The 23,075-nt window shown below is 34.4% G+C and overlaps 1 protein-coding gene across 6 annotated transcripts in view; it reads right to left on the reverse strand.

Annotated features, from left to right (window-relative positions):
- LOC145764745 (prominin-1-A-like) overlaps positions 1-23,075 on the reverse strand; it is a 69,037-nt gene that overhangs the window by 18,408 nt on the left and 27,554 nt on the right. For 5 of the 6 annotated variants that reach the window (XM_082576407.1, XM_082576404.1, XM_082576405.1 and 2 more), the window contains 18 exons: positions 22,403-22,540; positions 18,217-18,366; positions 17,766-17,855; positions 15,938-16,044; positions 15,159-15,221; positions 14,027-14,101; positions 13,392-13,457; positions 13,009-13,071; positions 12,106-12,168; positions 7,380-7,442; positions 7,012-7,074; positions 5,640-5,702; positions 4,893-4,925; positions 4,380-4,448; positions 3,273-3,341; positions 1,332-1,394; positions 760-822; positions 24-56 (listed from right to left, as the gene is read on the reverse strand). In XM_082576407.1, coding sequence (XP_082432533.1) covers positions 24-56; positions 760-822; positions 1,332-1,394; positions 3,273-3,341; positions 4,380-4,448; positions 4,893-4,925; positions 5,640-5,702; positions 7,012-7,074; positions 7,380-7,442; positions 12,106-12,168; positions 13,009-13,071; positions 13,392-13,457; positions 14,027-14,101; positions 15,159-15,221; positions 15,938-16,044; positions 17,766-17,855; positions 18,217-18,366; positions 22,403-22,540 — 1,334 coding nt within the window. The remainder of the gene's footprint in view (positions 1-23; positions 57-759; positions 823-1,331; positions 1,395-3,272; positions 3,342-4,379; positions 4,449-4,892; positions 4,926-5,639; positions 5,703-7,011; positions 7,075-7,379; positions 7,443-12,105; positions 12,169-13,008; positions 13,072-13,391; positions 13,458-14,026; positions 14,102-15,158; positions 15,222-15,937; positions 16,045-17,765; positions 17,856-18,216; positions 18,367-22,402; positions 22,541-23,075) is intronic. The other variant, XM_082576406.1, reaches the window with a different exon arrangement.

The following is a 23,075-nucleotide window of genomic DNA, read 5'->3' on the forward strand; positions in this document are numbered from 1 at the left end:
ACTTTATTATTTCATTAGCTTACCTGAATTTTCTTGATGCAGTTTTATTGCGATCCCTAAATGAGAAATAAGCTGTGTCAAAAATTAAGAAAACAAACAAAATTATAACCACATTTCATTAGCTAATTGTTGTAAGGAGCTGTTTTTAAAATTTTTAGAATAGATAAGCAAACATTTCAAATTTGTTGTTAAATATTCAAATTCTTTTGATTAATTCAAAGATAAGTCTTGCATTGTCATTTGTGTACCAATTCAAAAAACGAGAATTAATTTCTATTAGGTCTGCTTAAAATGTCCCTTATCCACAAAACGTATTAAACTTATCGACATCAACATGCAATGGTTGATGGTAATTTTCACACATAAAATTTTGAAAATGAAATTTATGCCACTAAACAAATAAACATAGAAAGAATGTTGTATTTTTTTGTTATTCGTCGAACTATTAGGAAGTTTCAGGCTCAATAGTATTGGTAAAATATGCCAAAACCAAACACGCTACTTTTATTATTATTACGAATAATAGTCTAATAGTCACTGGACGCATTGGCATCAACAAGAAAACATAAAGAAAACTACTTTGAAATCCAAATCCCAGCAGCTTTTGTTTTATGTTTATTCACTTAAAATCCATTGAAAAATACACACTTTAAAAGTTTAATTTTTTTTTTGTGTTTTAAAAAATAATAGAAATATACTAAATTCTATTAGAATATAGTAAAGGACATAAAGGAGAATAGAGTAATAATTAAGCCTCACTCTTTGTTTAGAAGGTTGAATCGAGAATTTATTTCATCCAACTTCTCGTCTAATTTCTCTTCGCTGCGAGGAAATAAGAATGATTTTAGAAAAAAAAGAAGGTTTGAACGACTTTGTTTTTAACAGTTCTATGAAGCAAAATAACAGAACAGTGTTGCTTCCAATGCTTGGACAAGTATCAGATCAATGCGATTTGCAACTCAAATAAATCAATTTCATTTCTATGACAGAAGACTTAATTGGTTTTCATTTCATCGACTTTGAATCTATTTTCAAACATGACTTCAAAATTTACTATTTTTTTTTGAAATATGTTTTTGTTCTTATCCGAGGTTCCTAGTCTTTGAAGATTTGAAGTAAATGAACAGGAAGGTAAGGAAGCCAATCTTCGTAACAACCTTCAGGCATGCTTTTAAATGTCCTGCCAAAGACCGCCACATGCTCTTGAGCGGTGTCGAACCGATGCCCTATCAAGTGTTTCAAGTATGTAATTATGAAGCTTGAAAAATTCCAAATTTTGTCGAAACGGAATAAATGAAATTACTTAGAACAGTATTATGATTACTACTCACTGTTTATTTAGATGATTGAATCGAGAATTTATTTCATCCAACTTTTCATTTAACCACTTTTCACTACAAAAATTAAAATGTTGTTAGGAAAAGAATGCGCTTTGAAATACGGACTTTTTTCTAAGACTTGTAGCCTACCAATATAATAAAACAGCAATTGCTTCCTATGGTTGGGCAAGTATCACACGAAGGTGATTTGCAATTAAAACTAAATCTATTTCCTTTGCACTCCATACACATGAAACAAATTTTAATTGGTGAACCTAAAAAGTTCTACGTTTGGTTTGGGTTATCAGGCTAAAACTCAGTGGAAGTATTTAACTAGAGCAGGGGTCACCAACCTTTTTTACATGCGAGTCACTTTAGGACTAAGGAGAGCTGTGGCGGGCCGCACTAATAAAATGTTCGGTAGGTTGACTCTTATGCTAGAAAAGAACGCATTTCGTACCCAGTATCCAGCATTACATGTTGTTAATATTTATCTTAGAATACCGCAGCAACAAAATTAGTCGAACAACGCTACTGCCAGGCCAAGCTCCTTTAACAACAGTTTTGACTTCTTTAACACGCCTAATAAACGAGGCCACTTGTTTTGCACACTTATAGCGAGGCGAGCGGTTTCATCCGAATATTCATCGCCAAGCAAGATTGGTGTTATCACTTCGCTTCACAAAAAATATCTTGCAATTAACAGTTTCAGTAACCAAAGAAATGTTTGACACATCGCAATACAGGCAACAACAGGGACCTGCTAACATATCAGCGAAAAATAGGTTCCAATAACAGGGAGAAAGAAACTAGGCACCATGAAACAAACGCTTGTAGAAATCATCGAAAAAAAAACGTTTCTATCGTAACTCATGAACAGTGTTCCCTCTAAAAAAGCAATGAGTTGGTTTTTCATCTTTTTTGTGAGAGTCTATAGAACCATCTTTCTTTGATAATTATTAGACAACTGTCACTTGCGGTGCTTATCAGCATGGCAAGAATTGTTGATTAACAACATTTTGCCGTAGCCTACCAAACTAAATATTTTCATAATACAACAGAAGTTGTCTTATGAAAATACAACAGTAATACAACCAGAAATAATACAACCAACACCTGTCAGAAGATATTTCATTTTCTTGATACAACCAGAAAAAGTCTTTTAATTTATAGATAACATTTTGCCAATTTTTAATATTATAAATTGAGTTGGCACACCGACCTATTTTGCCAAAAAAAACTTGCATAACCTAAAGCCCTAAAGGAACACTGCTCGTGAAACACAATAACGGTGAAACGCACACTAGTGTTTACATGACATTGACAAACTTAAAATAAGCAACCCTATGCTCACAGACAATTTCGAAATTTGAAAACAGACGTTTCAATCAACCACTGGGACAGTGTGGCTGGACATCGCATTGAAATAACTTTAGGCGACCCTTACCTAGAACTACAATCTGATTGGTCGGTCGGTGGAATCGTATGCAAAGCAAAAATATGCTTTCCGGAAAGTATTTTTTTTACCTTCATGCTCATTAACTCCTCAAGCAAAGTATGTTTGGTTATACTTGTACTTGTACGGTGATACCTTCCGCGGGCAGCACATAACAGCTTGGCGGGCCGCATGCGGCCCGCGGGCCGCCATTTGGCGACCCCTGAACTAGAGCAAATAGAAGTTTGGAAAAATATTTACAGTAATTATTTTCTATCAAGTGAGTTTTAAGATTGTTCTTGACAACGCTTTGAATTGTTTGCTTTTGCGGAGACATGATCGGTGAAAATAAAAGTACAAAAAGTCGGATATCAAGTGTAAAATAACAAATGTGCTACCAAAACATATGGAGTTATTTTTTGGACAGACGGTTTTTTGATAATTATCTTCGCGATACCCCGAATTTAAAGACTTTTGTACCATGTTCCATAAGCACATTTCAACACAACCATACGTACTTCTCAGATTGCTCCATATTCTTGCCTGGCATGCCACTTCCCAATTGCCGTGATGATGAGTACTTCTTACTATTGTAAAATAATCAAAATACATAGAATGTGGTTTTGCAAAGAAATCAAAAGTTTATCTTGACTAGAGAGAACTTGAACATTTGACTGTTCCTAAAAACTGTGGTATCCCTAAAATATTTTTGCAGTAAATCTGTCTCAACAGAAACAAACAACAACTCATTATACGTACATCTTTCTACATGACTGTTCAGAGGTTCCTTATTGATTCTTTTATTACAATCAGGGTGAAAAAAATGCTTCTACAGTTGTTACAATTTCTAAATGTTGCTTCATTCAATAATCAAAATATATAGAATGTGGTTATTGCGAAGAAATCAAAAGTTTATCAAATACTGTTAAGTTAGATAATAAACATAACAATGCTGTATATCTTTCTGACTACCCTGACTTCTCTTAATGTATATTAGTAAAAAGAAGCACGTATAATTCATTTATCTGAAAGAAAAAGAAATAAAACATTAACTTTTTCCTTAACAGTAAATTCAATTTTATTTTTCAAAACTGAGAAAACACACTAATTTAGTACCAACAAAAAAGAAACATGGCAAAAATCAATAAGTTTAAAATATGAATCGATTTGACAGTGTTGGAAAATAAAAAATAATTAAATAAACATATTATATATTGCAATTTCAATCTCAAAGTTTGCCACTTGAAATTTCCACATTAATTGAAAAACGGAATAGGCTATTGGAAATCAGTAAACCCAAAAAAAGGGTTTCAACCGTTCCGTTTGGGCTATCACGCTAAACTCAGTAGAAGTATCTCTAAATTGAAAATATTTAATTATTTTTTATCAGGTGAGTTATGACTGTTCTTGATAACGCTTTAGACTTTTGCTTATGTTGAGTCATGATGTGTTAAAACTGAGTGCTCAAAAATCCGATTTTCAAGTATAAAATAACAAGTGTTCTATCCAAAAAAATAGAAATAATTTTTGAAAAAATATTTTTTGTTGACAATTATTGAAAAGCCCCGAGTCTGAAAACTTTTGCATCACTTTCCATAAGCACATTTCAACACAACCATACGTACATCTCATGTTTCTCCATTTTCTTGCCTGGCAAGCTACTTCCCCGTTGCCGCCATGCTGAGTACTTCTTACTATTGTAAAATAATCAAAATACATAGATTGTGGTTATTGCAAAGAAATCAAAAGTTCATATTGACTAGAGAGAACTTGAACATTTGATTGTTCCTAAAAACTGTGGTATCCCTAAAATATTTTTGCAGTAAATCTGTCTCAACAGAAACAAACAACAATTCATTATACGTACATCTTTCTACATGACTGTTCAGAGGTTCCTTATTCATTCTTTTATTACACTCAGGGTGAAAAAAATGCTTCTACAGTTGTTACAATTTCTAAATGTTGCTTCATCGGCAATACAGTTTTAGGTTAATTTTGTGTGAAACTTATTTTTGACAACAATTTATTAAAAATTTTAAATCAGTGTAAACAAAGACTAAATTTGACCATTTGTCACATTCAATCTATTATTTGAATTCTAATAAAAATTACTTTATCATACTGTATAAGTGGCTTACCTGAACTTCCGCGATGGGGTTCCAATGCGATCACTAAATGAGAAATATGGTAAGTCAAAAGTTAAGAAAAGAAACAAACCTAGCACATTGATTTTTATTAACTAATTGTTTTAAGAAACAATTTTTGAAACTTCCCAAAAAATAGATAAGCAAACACTTTAAATGTGCTTTTACATGTTCACTAGTTATATCGATTGCTTTAAAGCTAAATCTTGCATTGTCATTTGCATAACACTTCAAAAAGAGAGAATTAAGTTATGTTGAGTCTGTGTTTAAAGTGTCCATCAATCACAAAACTTATTCTACGCAACGACATCAACATGCAAAGGCTGATGGAAATCCGGATAAATGTAATTTGAAAAATGAAATTTATGACCATTTAAAGTAAGAACAGAACTTAAAATTTTATATTTACTGTATATTATTCGTTGAATAATTTAGAAGTCTCAGGCTCCATGGTATTAAAAAAATACCGAGACCAAACAGGTTCCTTTTATAATAAATAATCTCCTAAATGATCATTGGACCCACTGGCATCAGCAATAAAACAAAAATAAACTATTGTACTTTGATGCCAATCACAGAAGGTTTTGTTTTAATTTTATCGACATTAAATCAATTTAAAAACGTACACTTCAAAGTTTAATTTTATATGTAAGTATGCATTTATAGAGATTGAGAAATGCCAAATTTTATAAAAATGTGGCAAAGCACATAACCTAGAACAGTGTTATACTCAAGGCTCACTTATTGTTCAGATTATTTTCACGGGAGTTTATTTCATTCATCTTCTCGTCTAACCATTCTTCGCTGTAAGAAAGTTTGAATGTTGTTAAAAAAAAACAAAAAAACTTAGGAGTACGTTAAAGGCCATAACTTAACACAAAATTATAATTAAGACTCACACATTGTTTAAAGAATTGTATAAAGCATTTATTTCATATATCTTCTTATCTAACTCTTTTTCGCTTGACGAAAATTGAAATGTTGTTTGAAATATTTCATTTTATCTCTTCTGATAGCAAAATTACAGAACATCAATTATTTCCTATGCTTGGGTAAAAATAAGATAGTGATTTGCAATTCAAACAAATCAATTTTATCCACCTCATACAGATAAACTACTGTTACAAAAACAGAATATTGGAAACTGACAAATATTAAAACATGTTGCCAAAGGTCTTTCTGGTTTAAGCCATCACTCTAAAACTCTGTGAAAGTATTTGGGTAGATGTTTGTTTAAACAAGTTTTGTATAACATTTAATTATTTTCTATCAAATAAGTTATGATTGTTCTTGATAACGCTTTAGATGTTTTGCTTAAATCATAAAAACTGCATTAGGGAAAATAATTTATTTTTTTTATCAAAATTTAAATTTAGCAAGTCGTCAAAGGATATTTAAAATGCCATATCTGGGCAACTCTTTTATACGACTGCATAGGCAAGTGCTGAGAACTTAGTTCGAAAAGTGCGCAAGTTCGAGACGGCTCAAGAGCATGTGACTGTTTAAAAAAGTTGAACAAACAAGCGCTAAAAACGACTCACATCCTTACGCATTAACACCAGCAAGAAAACATAAATAAACTATTTTGGTGCCAATCACAGAAGCTTTTGTTTTAACTTTTAATCTAACATTAATTAGAAGCATATGAAAAACACATACACAATATATGCTGTAAAACTACAAAAAGTGCTCAATGCCAAGCGAAGAGTTAAGCATAAAAAATTAAATCAAAATTAGTTACTAGTTCACCATAAATGTCAACAGCTTGTTTTACCTTGATAGGAACATCAGAAGGAACTTATTCAAATAGAGTTCTATTTTGAATAAATTCCTTCTGACGACCTTATCAAAGTGAAACAAGCTGTTAAGGTTTTTAGTGAATTAGTAACTAATTTTGATGAAAAACACATAATGTGTACCATGAACAGATGACTGACTATAACTGTTATTGTCTGTTATAGGACTGTTATTGTCAGTTATCTGTTTATAGTGTTGTAAAAACTTCACTCCCAAAGCTATGCATGATGTGTAATTATGAAAATTAAGAAACACCAAGTTTTATGAAAATATAGTTTTGAGGAGATAATCTCGAACAATAAGACTTAAGACTCACTTTTTGTTCAAATAATTTTCACGGGAATTAATTTCGTCCAACTTTTCGTCTAACCTCTCTTCGCTGTGAATATGTTGGAATATTGTTAAAAAAAACTTGAGATTTGAAATACTTTATTTTTAACACTTTTGTGTAGCAACATCACAGAACAATTGCTTCGTATGCTTGGGCATGAATCAAATAAAGGTGATTTGGAATCCCAAAACATTTCTGTTTCATGTATATTGACATTGAATCTATAAACACACACACCAAAGTTTATTTTTTTCATTCAATATGAATTGGTAAAAATTAAAAAATGTCAAATTTTGTAAAAATATAGTAAATCACATAACCTACTGTAGAACAAAGTTATAATTAAAACCCACTATTTGTTCAGATTGTTTTCACGAGAATTTATTTCATCCAACTTCACGTCAAACCATTCTTCGCTGCAGAAATAAAAGTAATGTTTTTAGAAATGAATTATTGAGGAATTGAAGTTTGAAACAGTTTATTTTAATGCTTCCGTGTACATCATCCAATGAATACTTTTTTATGTTTAGTCAAGCATGAAAGTAGAAACATAAATCAATTTATTTTTTCACCCGATGCATATGAAACAACTGCTGCTAAAACAGAATATTGCAAATCTAAAGGTAGGGTTTTCACTGACCTTTGACTGTAGTAAAAAAAAAAAATAGAATCAAATCATTGAAATAGGAGGAGAAATTTGCCTCAACCCTTAACATATTTTAATTTTTTCAAATATCTTTACGATATTTTGAGATTGTTTATATGCCTAAGGATTGCCGGTCTTAGGGTATTTCGGGCCCTGTGCGGAATATGTTTTGCGGGCCCCAACGACAACGATCCAATTCAGTAGCGTAGCTCGGTATTTTGACAGGGGAGGGGGGTTTTGACGGCCGGCGGCGAAGCCTGGCGGCGTGATCGCCGAAGGCGACAGCCAGCAGCGGGGGATCTGGGGGGCTTCTCCCAGAAATTTTTAATAAGTTACTTTGAATTTGGTGCATTCTGAGAGCATGTTCAACAAAAATTTGTGTATGAATATTATATGTGATTTCCCTAACCACGAATATTTAATGAAATAACCCGAAACACAAATTTCAAAATAAACAGGTTAATGTTTGTTTAAATTCAAAAACTGAATTGGCACAGGTAAGCAAATTGCTATCACTATTTCTGCACTAAAAATTATACCAAAATCACTTTTCAGATTTCAACAATCAGCAAATGTTTGACCTAGGCCCAAAAACCTTTTCAAAATCAAATTGAAAACTTTCTGACCGTCTGCACTAACTTTGCAGTAAATTCTCTTCTGGTAAGCCTACAATAACCAGTGACACATCAATAGAATCGAGAAGTAATACTCTAGCGCCGTGTGACAAATAAAAGTTCAAAAGAGCAACCGCTAGATAGAAATAGTAAGTTTTGGGGTTTGGGAAATTTTAAGATTCCGCAAGACAACCATGTCTTTGGCATATCGGGTTTGATCTGGTCATGGAAAAGGTAAGGAAGTGTAATGAAGAGTAGCCTTTTCCTAGGATGCAGATATAATTCAGATATATGTATTGGAGAATGTATGAGCTTATTTAAACATGTATATTATACAGGCTAGTGTGGAGGTGTTCAGAACCGCAGGCAAATTTACAAACGTCTGAATATTGCAAGCTGGTGTAAATTCGTTAGCAAGAGAGGTAGGCGAGTGGTTATTAATTAGCTTTTTTAAATTTGGCATGCAAGACCTGACTTTGCATCTATGGTTGTTTAAGCCTGATAGAGTTAGTTAGTTTGATAGAGTTTTAGTCCGTGACGCGACAATTTATCGAACGACAGTTAATCGAACTACAGTTTATCGAACCGACTGTTTATCGAAACGCAGTAGCCGAGTGGTTAGCGCGTTGGGCTCGCAATCGAGAGCCGCATGTTCGATTCCAGCCACCGCGCGGTTACATAGTGGTTAGGCCACATAGTGGTTAGGGGTTAGAGTTAGGGGTTAAGGGTTAGGGTTAGGGTTAGGGTTAGGAGTTTGGAGTTAGGGTTAGGTTTTCGATTAATTGTCGTTCAGTGAACAGTCGTTTCGATAAACAGTCGTTCGATTAATTGTCGTTCGATAAACTGTCGTAGTACCGTTTTAGTCACGCAGAGCGAATCAAGATATTTGAAAATCTTTTCAGCGTTGTTTTCGTGTTTCTACTGCTGTGTTGTTGATTTTAATTTGATTAATAAATTTCGTATGTCGACTATTGTATTCCCAAGTCTTTAAAATGTTTGGATTGATATTTCTGCACTAAATAAATAAAAATTAGGAAAATTGCGGATCCCGTGGTAATTTATATTGTCCTATGGACCAACATCGTTTTTGAGATTCATTACGCCAAGGTTTTGTCAAATGCAATTAAATTTATTCCAAAACAAACATGCAATCGAAAGATTTGTAGTATCCATGAATTTTCCCAACTGTGCAATTAAGCATTAGGGATTTTTCCGTAAACCGTAAAACCCTTGCTCTCAATCACAATTTTTGTTGCTATGTTCAAAGTTGTTGCAGTTTTCAGCTGAAATTAATTTTTTGTAAAGTAGACGCAAGTAGCTAGAAGTGATTACCACCAAAAATATATATATTCAGAATTAAAGAGTGAGTAAAGAAAAATATTTCGTGTTTATGAAAAAAAAATCGTGGTTAGGGAAATCACTAATACTGTAAAATGGTACTGTCCGGTGGCATAGCAAAAGAATCAGATCATGTTTTCTTTGGCATTTTTGGATTACTGCATTTTCTGATTAAATTGCGCGCTCCCTAATTTGCGGGCCCTGTGCGATCGCACGGTTCGCACGGTTCGCACACCCCAAAGACCGGCACTGGCCTTAGTATTATATTGCATTGTATTGTAGTTTTGTAATAAGTTACATCATTGTAATATGTTCAACTTCTAACATATGCTTGTGTCACAGTTCTTTCTAGTTCTTACACGTGAAGAGACTTTAGACTCATTGATGATATAGTTTATTGGAATATCAAACGCCAAACAGTCAAATAATTGGTCGGATAGTTCTGCTTGTGAGATGATAGAGATCAAAATTCTTAAACTGACGAATGGTTTACCACTTGCAGCACATAAAATATCAAATTCTGAACAGCAAACGTCTTCGTCGAATTCAAAATCAATATACACTACTACTTGCAACACCTACTTTACAATTGGCAATAACTTCCACTTTACGCCTATTCCATATCGGCTGAAACTCTGCAACGGTCTTCAATATACTTTTCATTACACTTTTAATCCCATAATACACAACTCTCAACACAACTCTAATAACAATTGTAATCAAATCACGTGCCTGTTTACAACAGGTTTGCTTTGACTAGAAGCTTCCAGAGAATAGGGCGAATGGGCGATATTACATCACAAAGATACATTTTTCTGATCAACAAGTCAAACAAGTTTCCAGAATATCACGTACACAGAAACTTTCTAGAAGCAGATTTCACAATACCAGATTGTGTCACTAAAGAATACTATCAGTGAGCAATCGTCGAAACACCATAATAGAATTACGCAATAAAATAGTTCACCTATTCTACAACAAAAATGTAGCTTGACGCCATGGCTACGCACATTGGTTGAGAGAGCTTGCTTGCCGATGATTTGGTGTTAGCTTTGTATTAACACCAAATTTTTGACTTCATAGAACCAGAAATTTGTCAATTTCACTGTTAAATAAAACATAATCCAACCTTACTGTAAAAGATGTTTGACTTGATGTTCAGGGGTAAATAATTCAATAAACCATATTGTCATGTAAGCTATATGTCTTGATCCAATAATTATGCAATATTGTGAGCAGGGGCTACGAAAGAAAATGGAATTGGGAAACTTCGTTTATTAAATTATAGCATGATATTGTAAAGGAATAGCAAATAAATGTGCCAAGTTTAAAATTATATTTACTTTTTTCTTATTCGATGGGGCCATTTTTACATTTGAAAACGAAAAATTACCAACAAGTTAGCAGTATTCGTACTTGCTTTTAATTCATCAATATTTATTCACATTTGGTCGAAAATACTAAGTACGTACGAATGTGAATTGTTTTGTTATGAGCACTTATTGTAACTTAGACTGCATAAAATGCCACCAGTCAAGGCATGAACAAATGTCAGCATCGATTTTTCTACTAAAATATACATGACAGGTTATTAAAATATAGATATTGGTGTTGAAAATGATAAGTACTCTATAAAAACACATTTATTTGTTAAGACGTTAATGTCACAGCAAATAAATATTGAAAAAACGTTTAAACTTTTAATATGAATCCACATATGAAAACATAACATTATATATTGTTTTTTTGATTGGATATATTAGTACATCATTTCGGAACGTGATATGTGTTATACAGTATTACAAAAATCGAACCATGTATTGTAAAACAACTAAGCTACAGTACTGTCTATAGTATGTAATGTACAGTATTTTCCTTAAATTTTGGTGTTCTACTTTATTTAAATTTTTTTGATTGCTTCTTGATTTTATTTTATTTAGTTTTTTTTTAAATTAAAATTTGTTTTAATTTGTATAACACTTGAAAATGCGGTAATTAATTTTTGTTGACTCTTCTTAAAAATGTCCAACACAAAAACATGTTCAACTCAACGACATCATATAAGTACTGGAAGTAATGCGCATAAACAGATTAAAAAAAATAAATTCGCGCCCATTAGGAGCGAACAAAGAACTTAAGAATTTGTATCCCTGATTATATTTGTCAACTAATTAAAAAGTATCAGGCTTAATGATGATAAAATATATGAAATCCAAACATGTTACTGTTATTCTTATCACGACTAATCTACAAATAGCAATTGGATGTATTGGCATCAACAAAAAATATAAATAAACTACTCAAACTATTATGGTGCCAATCACTGAAATTTAAATTTTTATGGGTTTTAAATTGATTGAAAAACATTTACTTCAAAGTTTTTTTTTTTTTTTTTTAAATATACATTTATGGAGTTGAGAAATGTCAAATTCCATCAAGTGTCGTTAATGGGATTATCTAGAATAGAATTATGTGACTCACTCATTGTTTAGATGATCGTTTCTGGAACTAATTTCCTCCAACTTCTCCTCTAACCTCTCTTCGCTGGGAGAAAGTTGGAATGTTATTAGAAAAAAATTGAGGTTTGAACTGCTTTATATTTAACACTTCTTTGTAGTGAAATCATAACGCAAAGATTGTTTTTGTATGCTTGGTAAAGAGTGAGTCTAAGAAGATAAGGTTCTCATCATACAAAGCATGCGGCACTAACGAGAGTAGGGTGGCCAGTTCCTTCCAGCAACTACGCCCACCCTATTTATTACACCCTGGGTAGAGGTGAGCGGTATTTTTCAATAGCCAGCTTAAGCCGAGAGTCGAACCAGGATTGCTTGATTAGAAAGCGAGCGTCTTATCATGTATAGTTATTACTTTCTAAAACCTCTACAGCCTGTTTCACCTTAAAAGGGGAATTATTGGAAGGTCCTTATTGAAATAAAAGGACCATCTCATAATTTTTTTAAAAATATACTTAAAGTTTGCTTGGATTGTTGCCGTTCTGGAATAAAATAATTTACATCTTGGTAACATACTCAATTTCTAAGTAAGACTGCTTGTCAATGATCTGGTGTCAATCTATGCCCATTTAAAGGAAACACGGAAGTTAAATTTTGTTTTTCTGTTATTTGTTGAATAATGAAATTGGAAAGTCATATCTCATGCTCAATGATATAGTAATGATAAACCAACTGGACGCATTGGCATCAGCAAGAAAACATAAATAAACTAATTTGATTCCAATCACAAAACTTTCTGTTTTAAAAACACACACTTCAAAGTTCAAGTTTTTCTTTTAAATATGTAATTAAGAAAATTGAGAAATAAAAAGTTTTATCAAAATAAAGTTTTTAAGACATAACCTGAAACAGTGTTATATATAAAACTCACTCTTTGTTCAGATTAATTTCAAGAGAATTTATTGCGTTCATCTTCTCGTCTAACCTCTCTTCACTGCAAAAGGTTGGAATTTTGTTAGAAAAAAAACTTGAATTTGAAATACTTCATCTTTAACACTTCTGTGTAGTAAAATCACAAAATAGTATTGCTTGCTATGCTGGACATAAATCAGATAAAATTGAATGAATAAATTTTCTTTTAATCCCAGAAACTTTTTTGTTGAAACGTTTATCAAACTCGAAATATAGTGAACAACATACGCTTTACACTTTATCTATTTTTTGGATATGTACTTATGAATATTGAGAAATGCCAAATTCTGTCAAAATGTGATAAATCACATAACCTAGAACAGTGTTATAATTAAAACTCACAATTGGTTTAGATGGTTGTATCGGGAGTTTATTTCATCCAACTTCTCATCTAATCTTTCATCTCTTCTAAAAATTTGGAATTTTGTTTGAAGAAATTGAAATTTGAAATGTTTATTTTTAACATTGCTGTATACCAACAATCCTAAAACAATGATTGCTTTCTTAAGCTTGGGCAAGTATCAGGTGAAGGTGATTTGAAATCAAAGTAAAATGATCTCTTTTCACCCCATGCACGCGAAACAACTGTTGCTAAAACATTATATTGGAATTTGGCAAATCTAAAAAATATTTTAACTGTTTCTTTTGGTTTGAGCAATCAAGTAAACACTCAGTGGAAGTATTTAAATAGATGTTTGGTAAAACATTTAGGCTAATTATTATTTTTTATTAGGTGATTTATGAAAGTTCTTGGTAATGATTTAGACTTTTTGCTTTAGAAAGTCATGATCTGTTGATATAAAAAGCGCAAATAAGTCGATCTTTAAGTGAAAAGGACCAAGTGTTCAACGAAAACACCTGGAAAAGTTCTTTTGAAAAGACGGTTTATGTGTTGACTATGATCGCGAACCCTCGAGCTGGAAAACTTCTGTAGCCTACCACGTTCCGTAAGCACATTTTGAAACCACTATACGTACCGGTACTTCTCAGATTGTTCTATTTTCTTGTCTGGTAAGCTACTTCCCCGTTGCGACGATGATGAGTACTTCTTACTATTGTAAAAGCACAACTTATAGAATGTGGTTATTGAAAAGAAATCAAAAGTCTATCAAATGCTGTTAAGATGAGTGACAAGTTTACTAATGTGGTTTTGCATAAATTACTGTTCTTAAATTGAAAGTTTTATGTTGTATGTCAAAAAATGCACTTTTCTTATTCAAGTAATTAAAAAAAGTTACGTTTTAGAAAGCTTGATTAAAATGTTATTATTACAGTATCGGTTATTCCGCGTGAAAAAGGCACATTGCAAGTTTATTGCTAAGCATAATGAAGCATACGTTGTTTTTAATTTTTTTCATTTCGACAAAAAATCATTATAATTTTTGAATCAGTGTGAAGAAAAGCAAACCTTAACCATCTGTCACCAGAAGCGTTGACAATGGGGTCTAATTTGCTGCTTTTCATTCATTTTTTCAAGAAAAAAAATTTAAATTTTTCAAACACAACACAGTTATAACTACACCATTTAGTACTTTTTATTGCTTTGAAGCTAAATCTTGTACAATCATATGTGTAACACTTTGAAAATGAGAGAATTAACTACTGTTGAGTATGCGCAAATGTCCATCAATCACAAAACGAATTCAACTCAATGACATCATCATGCAATGACTGGTGGTAATCCACATATTATATAGAACTTGGAAAATGCAACTAACGCGCATTTAAAGTGAAGACAGAAGTTAAAATGCCTTATCTCTGATTTCTTTTATTTGCTGAGTATTTAAAATATCATATCTCAGGCTCAATGATATTATTAAAAGGTAGCCTACCAGACTCAAACACGTTACATTATTATGAATATTATACAAAATAGTCACTGGACGCATTAGCATTAGCAAGAAAACATAAATAAATTACTTTGATGGTAATCACAAAAGCTTTTGTTTTAAGTTTACCGACTTTCAATCTATTGAAAAACACACACATCAAAACTTCATTTTTTTTTTCTTTAAATATGTAATTATGAAAACCTGGAAATGTCATATTCTGTCAAAATATGCTAAATCAAATAACTTAAAACAGAGTTATATTGTAATAAAAACTCACAATGTTTTTAAATGATTGACTCTAGAATTTATTTCATCCAACTTCACGTCTAACGACGCTTTGCTAAAAGAAAATTGGAATGTTGTTGTGAAATCTTTTAGTTTTAAATATTTGAGTTTTAACGCTTCTGTACAGCAAAATCGAACAAACCAATTTATTATTTACCGAACAACTGTTGGCCAAAAAAAAAATTGGAACTGACAAATCTTTAAAAGGGTTTGAAATGTTCTTTTTGGTTTGAACCGTCACGCTGACACTTAATAGAAGTATTTAGGCAGATGTTTGGCAAATCACGTAGGGTTTGTATTACAAAGGTGAAGAAGTAAGTTACAGTACAACTTTACTTTTCATCAAAAACAAGAACAAATAGGCTACAAAGAAATATCTTGAACATTTTTGCCTTTTTTGGAGCTTACTTTAAAAAATAATATCTGTAATGTCTGTTTTATTTGGAAATGTTAATCGGAAATTTTGTAGTTCAGCTTTCAGTGGTTTTTAGACACCTATATGTTTTCAGGTGAAGAAGTTCATTGCAGAGATGCGACATTTTTTATTTTGACATATTGGAAGCCATTTTAGTGACTTGTGGTTTTGAAGCGATTTAAGCTTGGACGTTGTTCGTAATGTACAGGCCTATGCCTGGTGAGTGGTGATTGAATGAGCGGTGGATATCTGCTACTGAAATTGTGAAAACTTCAAATTCGAAAATTGTGAAACTCCAATATGTGGTCTCCTTGAAGATCAAAGTAGAATAGTATGGTATTCGTGTGATTACTTACTCATGATCTTTGTGCAGTATTCTATAAAATTTGGCTAACTTCATCCCTACAACTGCTGTTGGGATTAAGAAGAACAAACTCCAGCCAAATGAAAACCACAGTCCGTTCTGAGTCAAAAAACAAACATACATTTGCATTAACTGTCGTGTCTAAGTCGAAAAATGGAGTGACGATAGAAATACTTAAATTTATTAAATGCGTCAATAAGTTAGGTGATAATAATGTATTCTACACCATACTGTATGAGTGGCAGATACACGTAGGGCCATTGAGGTGATAATTTGGGACCTGTATCAATAAGATCCTCTGGTCCAAATCAAAACTAATTCTAAACCAAACGCCTATATCTAAAGAATACGAGGTGTCTTCTTCAAGTTCTCGTGCTCTTTGGAAAAGTTGCGGCCTGAGTGCAGAGTGCAGACCCTTAAAGCCTGGTCTACACTACAAGCCCGAAAAGCGCAAACGCCTGCGTTGTCCAGCCTCGACTGACTAAAAACTGTCTACACTGGCAAATTTGATCTTGCGACCGTGTGCATTCAAAACAACGTCACTTTCTGCTTGGTTACGTCATCTGACTGGAAAGTCGCCTTCAATTGATTCAAACTTATCCATCAAACGCATCCATCATTGTACTAACACAGTGTAATAGGTCAACTGAAAATAATCCAGAATAGTATTGTAGACCTAGAGCTATCCTATAACTTGTAGAGTTGAACCCTGCAATCAATGCAAGTCTAGCAGGTAGGCCAACCCAAGTTTGACCAAAAGCCTGGTGAACTGCAACCTGAACCTGACCAACAGCTCAAGATAACTTAGTTTGAATCAGTCTAAAAGGTAGGACTACCATACTAACTGGAAGGCTAACTTTAATCATACCAAAAGCCTAGTGAAGTGCCACCTTAACCAAACTAACAGTTAAGTAGGCCTATGTAAGACTTTTTTAAACCTAACCTTTTAATTTTTATCTACACACACCAAGTAACCCATTAACTGAAACAGAGTACCATCGTTCCAGAAAACTGAAACTGCCTTTCCACCAAAGTTCCACAAAATGCCAAGACCTGAGCTCAAACTAAATTTTGCGTCAGAACCTTTGGTCAAGCGAATCTCTCCAGAGCGTAAAAAAAGCTCGCGATGACCAGACATTTTCAGGTCGACGGCGGCGCTGTTGCCGAGAGAAGCTTTGTGTTAAATAAACAAAGAATGAGCCACGCTCAGCTCAAAATATTTTGTAGTGTAGACCAGACTTAAAAATCATGTCACGCCCAGGTTCAAAAGTACTTTCTGGACCCCCTTGTCAATGCTTTTGAATACAACTGGCACATTTTAACACTTTACAGTAAAACAGTAGGTTATGTAAGCAACATTATTAACGAGTTTGTATTGTCCTGTTAATAAAGTGGTTGCTGCATAGTTTTAAATTGCAACACCCTCTATTGCAGAGGTGGCCGGCCTTTTATCCAAAAGGCTAAAACCAGAAAAAAAATAACGTTTATCAAATGATCTAAGGTAAAATCATAAATTTGTCTTAGGGATTTATCACTGTGCAAATTAAGAACGCACTGCTTAGTTCAATATTTAACATATTTGTAGTTTTTCGTTTTCAAGTTTTCATTTTCTACAGAAAAAAGGAGTCTGATAGTTTTGATACCATTGCGTTGATGAATTAATCATTTTATCTTTGCCACGTTTACACCTGATAGAAAAAAGTTTAGCTCTACTTTGGATTAATTCAGACAGATTTTTCAAAATTTTAAATAAAATTAAAGCAACGATTTAAACGACTGTTTCTAAAGATTGAAATCGGAAGCTTCGCAAGTGTACTCACCAAAATATCGATAAAGTAATCACAGACCAGAGAAACACCAGTTGCATAAACTATATAAAGGGGTCTGCAGGCGCCAAAGTTTTGGGTTATCTGTGAGAAAGAAAAATAATAATAAAGTACAGAAAATAATCTTTACAAACACAAGTACATCGCTTATTTAATTCTATGAAAGTAAATCAGCAATGTAGGCTATAAAGTTTGATATTCTGCTCAAATCCGTCGGATGAACACCAAAAATGGTTAGACTTAAAAAAGCAGATAGGCCTTATCACTTTTTTCAAATTTAATTCTAACTTTTTCAGTAAATCTAAAGATGTTGAATCATCAGCTAATGCTCAATGACTTCAAATTAAAATAGAGCAATTATTACAACAGATAATGAACAGCACTTCACATGTAAATTCAAAACATAGTGACCATTTTCATAACCATCTAATAAAATGATTCCAACCTGTTGTTGAAACCAATCCGCATATCCATCAATGTCACTCAAAAGTAGATCCATAAATTTGTGTGTCGCATTCAGCACGTATCGTGATCCATTTGTTGAAATATCAGCATCGAATCCTTTGAGAGCAGCGTCAAGGTCGTCAATTCGTCTCTGGAAGAGTAAAAGTTATGTGAAAAAGATGATAATTCGTCTCCTTCTGTTTTTTTTGCTGATTCTCTGTACGACTTTTAGTATTACTTAAAAATGCTTTCTCAGTTTCATTTCACCTGTCTGCAAAAATGCAACACACTTTATTGGCGTGGCCTGCGGTGAATTCGTGTCTACTTTGTCTGAATACACGAATACAAGCTTATCAGGTTATGAAATGTCAATAATAATATCGCTCACAATAAAGTGCTTTTTGTTCGTGTCATTTATATTTTTTGCCTAGTTCAAAGAAATGTACCAATCATGAATCGTTTATACTCGGATGTCAAGAAATAGTAGACTGCAAGTAATAATATTGTTAATCACTTTAAAAATATCTAAATATGTATATCATTATACCTCCACCTAAGGTATTTAAATTTTCAAAAGTATACTCGTAATCCGATAAGGATTGTGTTGGAGTATATGCGATAATACGTTCGAAGCATAGCTGGTTGCATTCAGCGCAAGGAAAGACTAATTCTGTCGGAAGTTGTAGGTTGCATTCTTGCCCTGACTGCACCTTGCAAAGCGTTCAATTAATTCTCTGTTCAGTTAGTTCGACCGTGGACCAGCTCACTGGCCGAGTGGTTTCGCCTTCGGCTCTGGTGCTGGTAAATCTAAGATCGATTCCAGGGCGAGTCAAGACGAAGACTTTAAAAACTGTAGCTACCAATTGTGTTCTTTCTTGCATAACGCAGTGAAGATAAGTCGAGTAACAATGTGATGACATCATAAACCTGGTGTAAAATTAAAAATGAGCCCTGTCGATAAAAACCTTTAGCTGTTGTAAAACAACAATAAATAAAACCACTATTATTATTACTTAACAATGTAATTGTAGATACTAACGGTCTGTTTTAGCAAGATAAAGCGAGTGCGCTATAGACTAGTAGCAGTGGTTTGCACCAGGGTTGTCAAACAGCTTTTGAGAAAAAGAACCAAACAATGTCGAAAAAAGGGCCAAACTGGGTAAAAAACAGCCAAATTGTTCAATAACGTTGTTAATAATACATAATAACGTTGACAACGTCAATAACGTTAACAACGTCAATAACGTTACAACATTACAACAACACAGTCTACATTCTACATCAGGCCCGTAGCCAGACATTTTCAAGGGGGGGTTCCCAAATCCAAAAATATGCACCTTTTGATAACACTTTCTTCTTTGCGTGTCTCCAAGCAAGCAATCAAAACATAGGAAGTGTCAGTAGAAAATATATAGACCAACAAACAAAACAAACTTCAAATTGTCAACATTACAAAAACGAAATAAATAAATAGGCTGCAACCATTTTCACATTAACAATAGCACATCTACAGGGGCGCCGGAAGCGAGGAGCAGATGCCCTTTTAAGGTCATGTAAGCTACTGCACATTTTGCAAAATATCAATTTCTGCTATTCGCTTGTAGCCTAAATTGTCTACGATATGCAATGTTCTAAACCAGGGATCCGCAAATAGTGGGTTGCGACCCAAATTTGGATCGCGAGACCATCCACAATGGGTCGCAAAAGGGTTTAAACTTACTATAAATATAACTTGTATGTCAAAAATAAATACAATCATATACTCTTTGACGTACTGAACTACTGAGTTTCGTCTTTCCACCTAAAACATCGGGAAGCTGATCGTGAGCTACATATTCAGAACAATGGTAAACCTCTGTCCTTCTGCTCCGAACCAAAATATCTTGGGGTGTCACTAGACAGATCGCTCACATACCGCCACCATTTGGTGTCACTGCGCGAGAAACTGACATCCCGCGCTGCACTACTCAAGCGCCTGGCAGGCTCCAGCTGACACTTCGCGTATAGCAGCCTTAGCCCTTGTCCACTCTTCATGAGAGTACTGTGCACCTGTTTGGTGTTGCAGTGCTCACTGCCACAACATCGACACAGCCATAAATAGCGCCTTGCGCGCAGTGACCAGATGCCTGCATCCCACAACATTGGACAACCTCCCCATTCTCGCTGGCATCCAACCCGCTGATCTTCGTCGTGAAGAAGCCACTTTGTCTCTCAGTCGACAGGCACTGGAGCCTAACCATGTTCTCCACCACAAGATCTCTACTCTCTAAACGAGCACCCCGTCGACTGAAATCAAGACACCCATTCGTGCCAGCCGCTCAACTTCTTATCAACGAAGCTGATGAACAAAACATCTTTGCGGCTACTTGGGCAGACCATCTATTGAATTCTGAACAGAAGTCAAGTACCGTAGCCTATTTCCAGACTCCATTCGTTCATTTCCTACGCCGACACATGCTCCATAGGCCTGACACTACAAAGACAGGCATGGGTGAGCCTCAACAGTCTTTGTACGGACGTCCGGATTTTCCGCTCAACCATGCACCAGCAATGGTGAATGGCCTCTTCCTCCTCCTGTCAATGTGGTGCCGAGAAACAGACCGCAAGACCACATCATCAATGACTGTAGAACGGAGTGAAAGGTCTGCGCGTCTTGGATGATGAAACCAAAGACTGGCTGTTCTCTAATAGCCTTCCAGTGTAGTCCTGGAACATCGTAAATCTGGGGTGGTAAAAGGGTAGATCCTCTGCCCCAGAGGCTTACACGACGACGACCACAGTTAGTAGGTCCACTCGCTTATTAAGCCCAATTTGGTCCATTCCTGAATTACTGAAAGTATAGGAGTGGTAGAAAATTCCCCCCGCTCAATAAGCCCAAAATTGTCCGGTCCCGATGTGGGCTTAATAAGTGGGGACGACCGTATTGAAATTGATATTAAATTGCAAAAGATTTTGCGCAAAATTATATGCTTCTAAAACCTTTGGGCCGCGAAGATTTCAAACGATTGTCTTTTGGGTCGCGCCAACAAGTTATTTACGGACCCCTGTTCTAAACAAGCAACAATTTAACATGTTGATTCACAACTATCTGGAATGTTTCAGCTGATTATAGGTAGCTGATCCTGTGATCGTATGTACATTACACCTTCTCCAAAATGTGGACCTTTTCGGCTCAAGGGGGGTTCCCGGGAACCCCGAGAACCCCCCCTGGCTACGGGCCTGTTCTGCAAGAACAATTCCAAATCTTCATCTTCTACAGTGTTTCCACTCGAATCTTTGGCATTGGCATAAACATTGTCAGCTAAACACTGTCTAAAAAATCGTAATAACGCTTTTCAGTCTCAATTTCTGAAAGACATTTTGTTTGTTTGTTTGTGTGTTTATCTTTATCCTGCATTGCGGGAAAGCGGACTTGAGCGCTATGCATCGGTGTACGCCTTTCGACATACACCTGACCCACGCTGCAGCCGACGGCAATGTCTGTTTTCCGGTTGTCTACTTTACTTAAGACTTAAATTTGGTACTACCCATTACTCGAAATCGATCACAAGGTAGAGGCAATTATCGTTAAGTTTCTTGCCCAGAGAAACAACAGCAAGTGTGGGTGGCTGGAGTCGAACATGCAGGCTCTCGACTGCGAGCCTAACGCGCTAACCACTCGGCCACGGCTGCCGACTATTTAAATGATGCCGATTATTTAAATTGCTAGTTTGATAGTATGTGCCAACTGTTTCCAAAAAGAGCCAAATATTGAAAACAAAGGGCCAAGAGGCCAAACAATTTTTTTTGCGCCAACTGCTTCTACAAAGGGCCCAAAAGAAATTTGGCCCCAAAAGGGCCAATCTGGCAAGCCTGGTTTGCACAAGCTTTCGGAACACAGTTCCCTAGTCATACACAATAAGGAGGCGTTTTATGATCATGTCAGGTTTTATGATCCAGATTTGATCTAGTAAAAACTTTAGCTGTTGTAGAGAGACAATTAATAAATTATAACATTATTAGTTCGACGTTCGCACCGTAGAGTAGGCTGCGTATAGGCTACTTTGGTTCTTCGTTTCTGTCTTTCTCTAGTTTTACAATAAAAGTTCGATATGAAACAGATTGGATGCCAGTTCAAAATGGGGAAGATTTTGCAATGGTGTAGGTCACAGACATAATACAAAGTATTTTATCGATAATGAACTCACGTTAAATCCAGTTGATAGGTTCTGAATGGTTGGTAAGGTGTTCTCAAGAGTATCCAGTGCTTCACTGAGTGGTTCTTTCATAGTAGATTGAATTTGCAGGATTGCGAAGGAATGGGAACGGATTTTATTAACCAGTAACTGGGATATATTGTAAAACATGTTAGTTTTTCATCTTTTGAACATTTTTGAAGATGGTGTTGAAAAAATGTAAGCAGTAATTTTGAAGCTTATTTTTCACGCGCAAACATTTTTGAAGCAGGGTTGTTTTATCTTTAAAATTGAAAGATACCGAATTAATTGTGCTGTAAAATTTGGTGAATTATAAAAGTATTTAAAATTAAACAAAGTTATGATTTCAATCTTTAATTTGCCAGAAGGATTGATGTAAGCCGAAAACCTTTGTAAGTTTATTTTTTATTTTTAACGTTTAAAATATTGTGTTGATTGTTTTTTATGTGTATTTTTGGCTCAGAGAAAAGCTTCTCTACTGAAATTGATAAGGTGCTTGCTTTCAAACCATGCAATTCTGGTTCGGCTTTCGGCTTCAGCTGGTTGTTGAAAAACACCGCTCATCTCTACCCAGGGTGTAATAATTTGATTGGGCGTAGTTGCTGAAGGAAAGGCGGCCGAGAGAAAGAAACTGGCCACTTTACTCTCGTTAGTACCGAAAACT

The sequence above is a fragment of the Aplidium turbinatum genome, chromosome 2, assembly GCF_918807975.1.
Source record: "Aplidium turbinatum chromosome 2, kaAplTurb1.1, whole genome shotgun sequence".
Classification (NCBI taxonomy): Eukaryota; Metazoa; Chordata; class Ascidiacea; order Aplousobranchia; family Polyclinidae; genus Aplidium; species Aplidium turbinatum.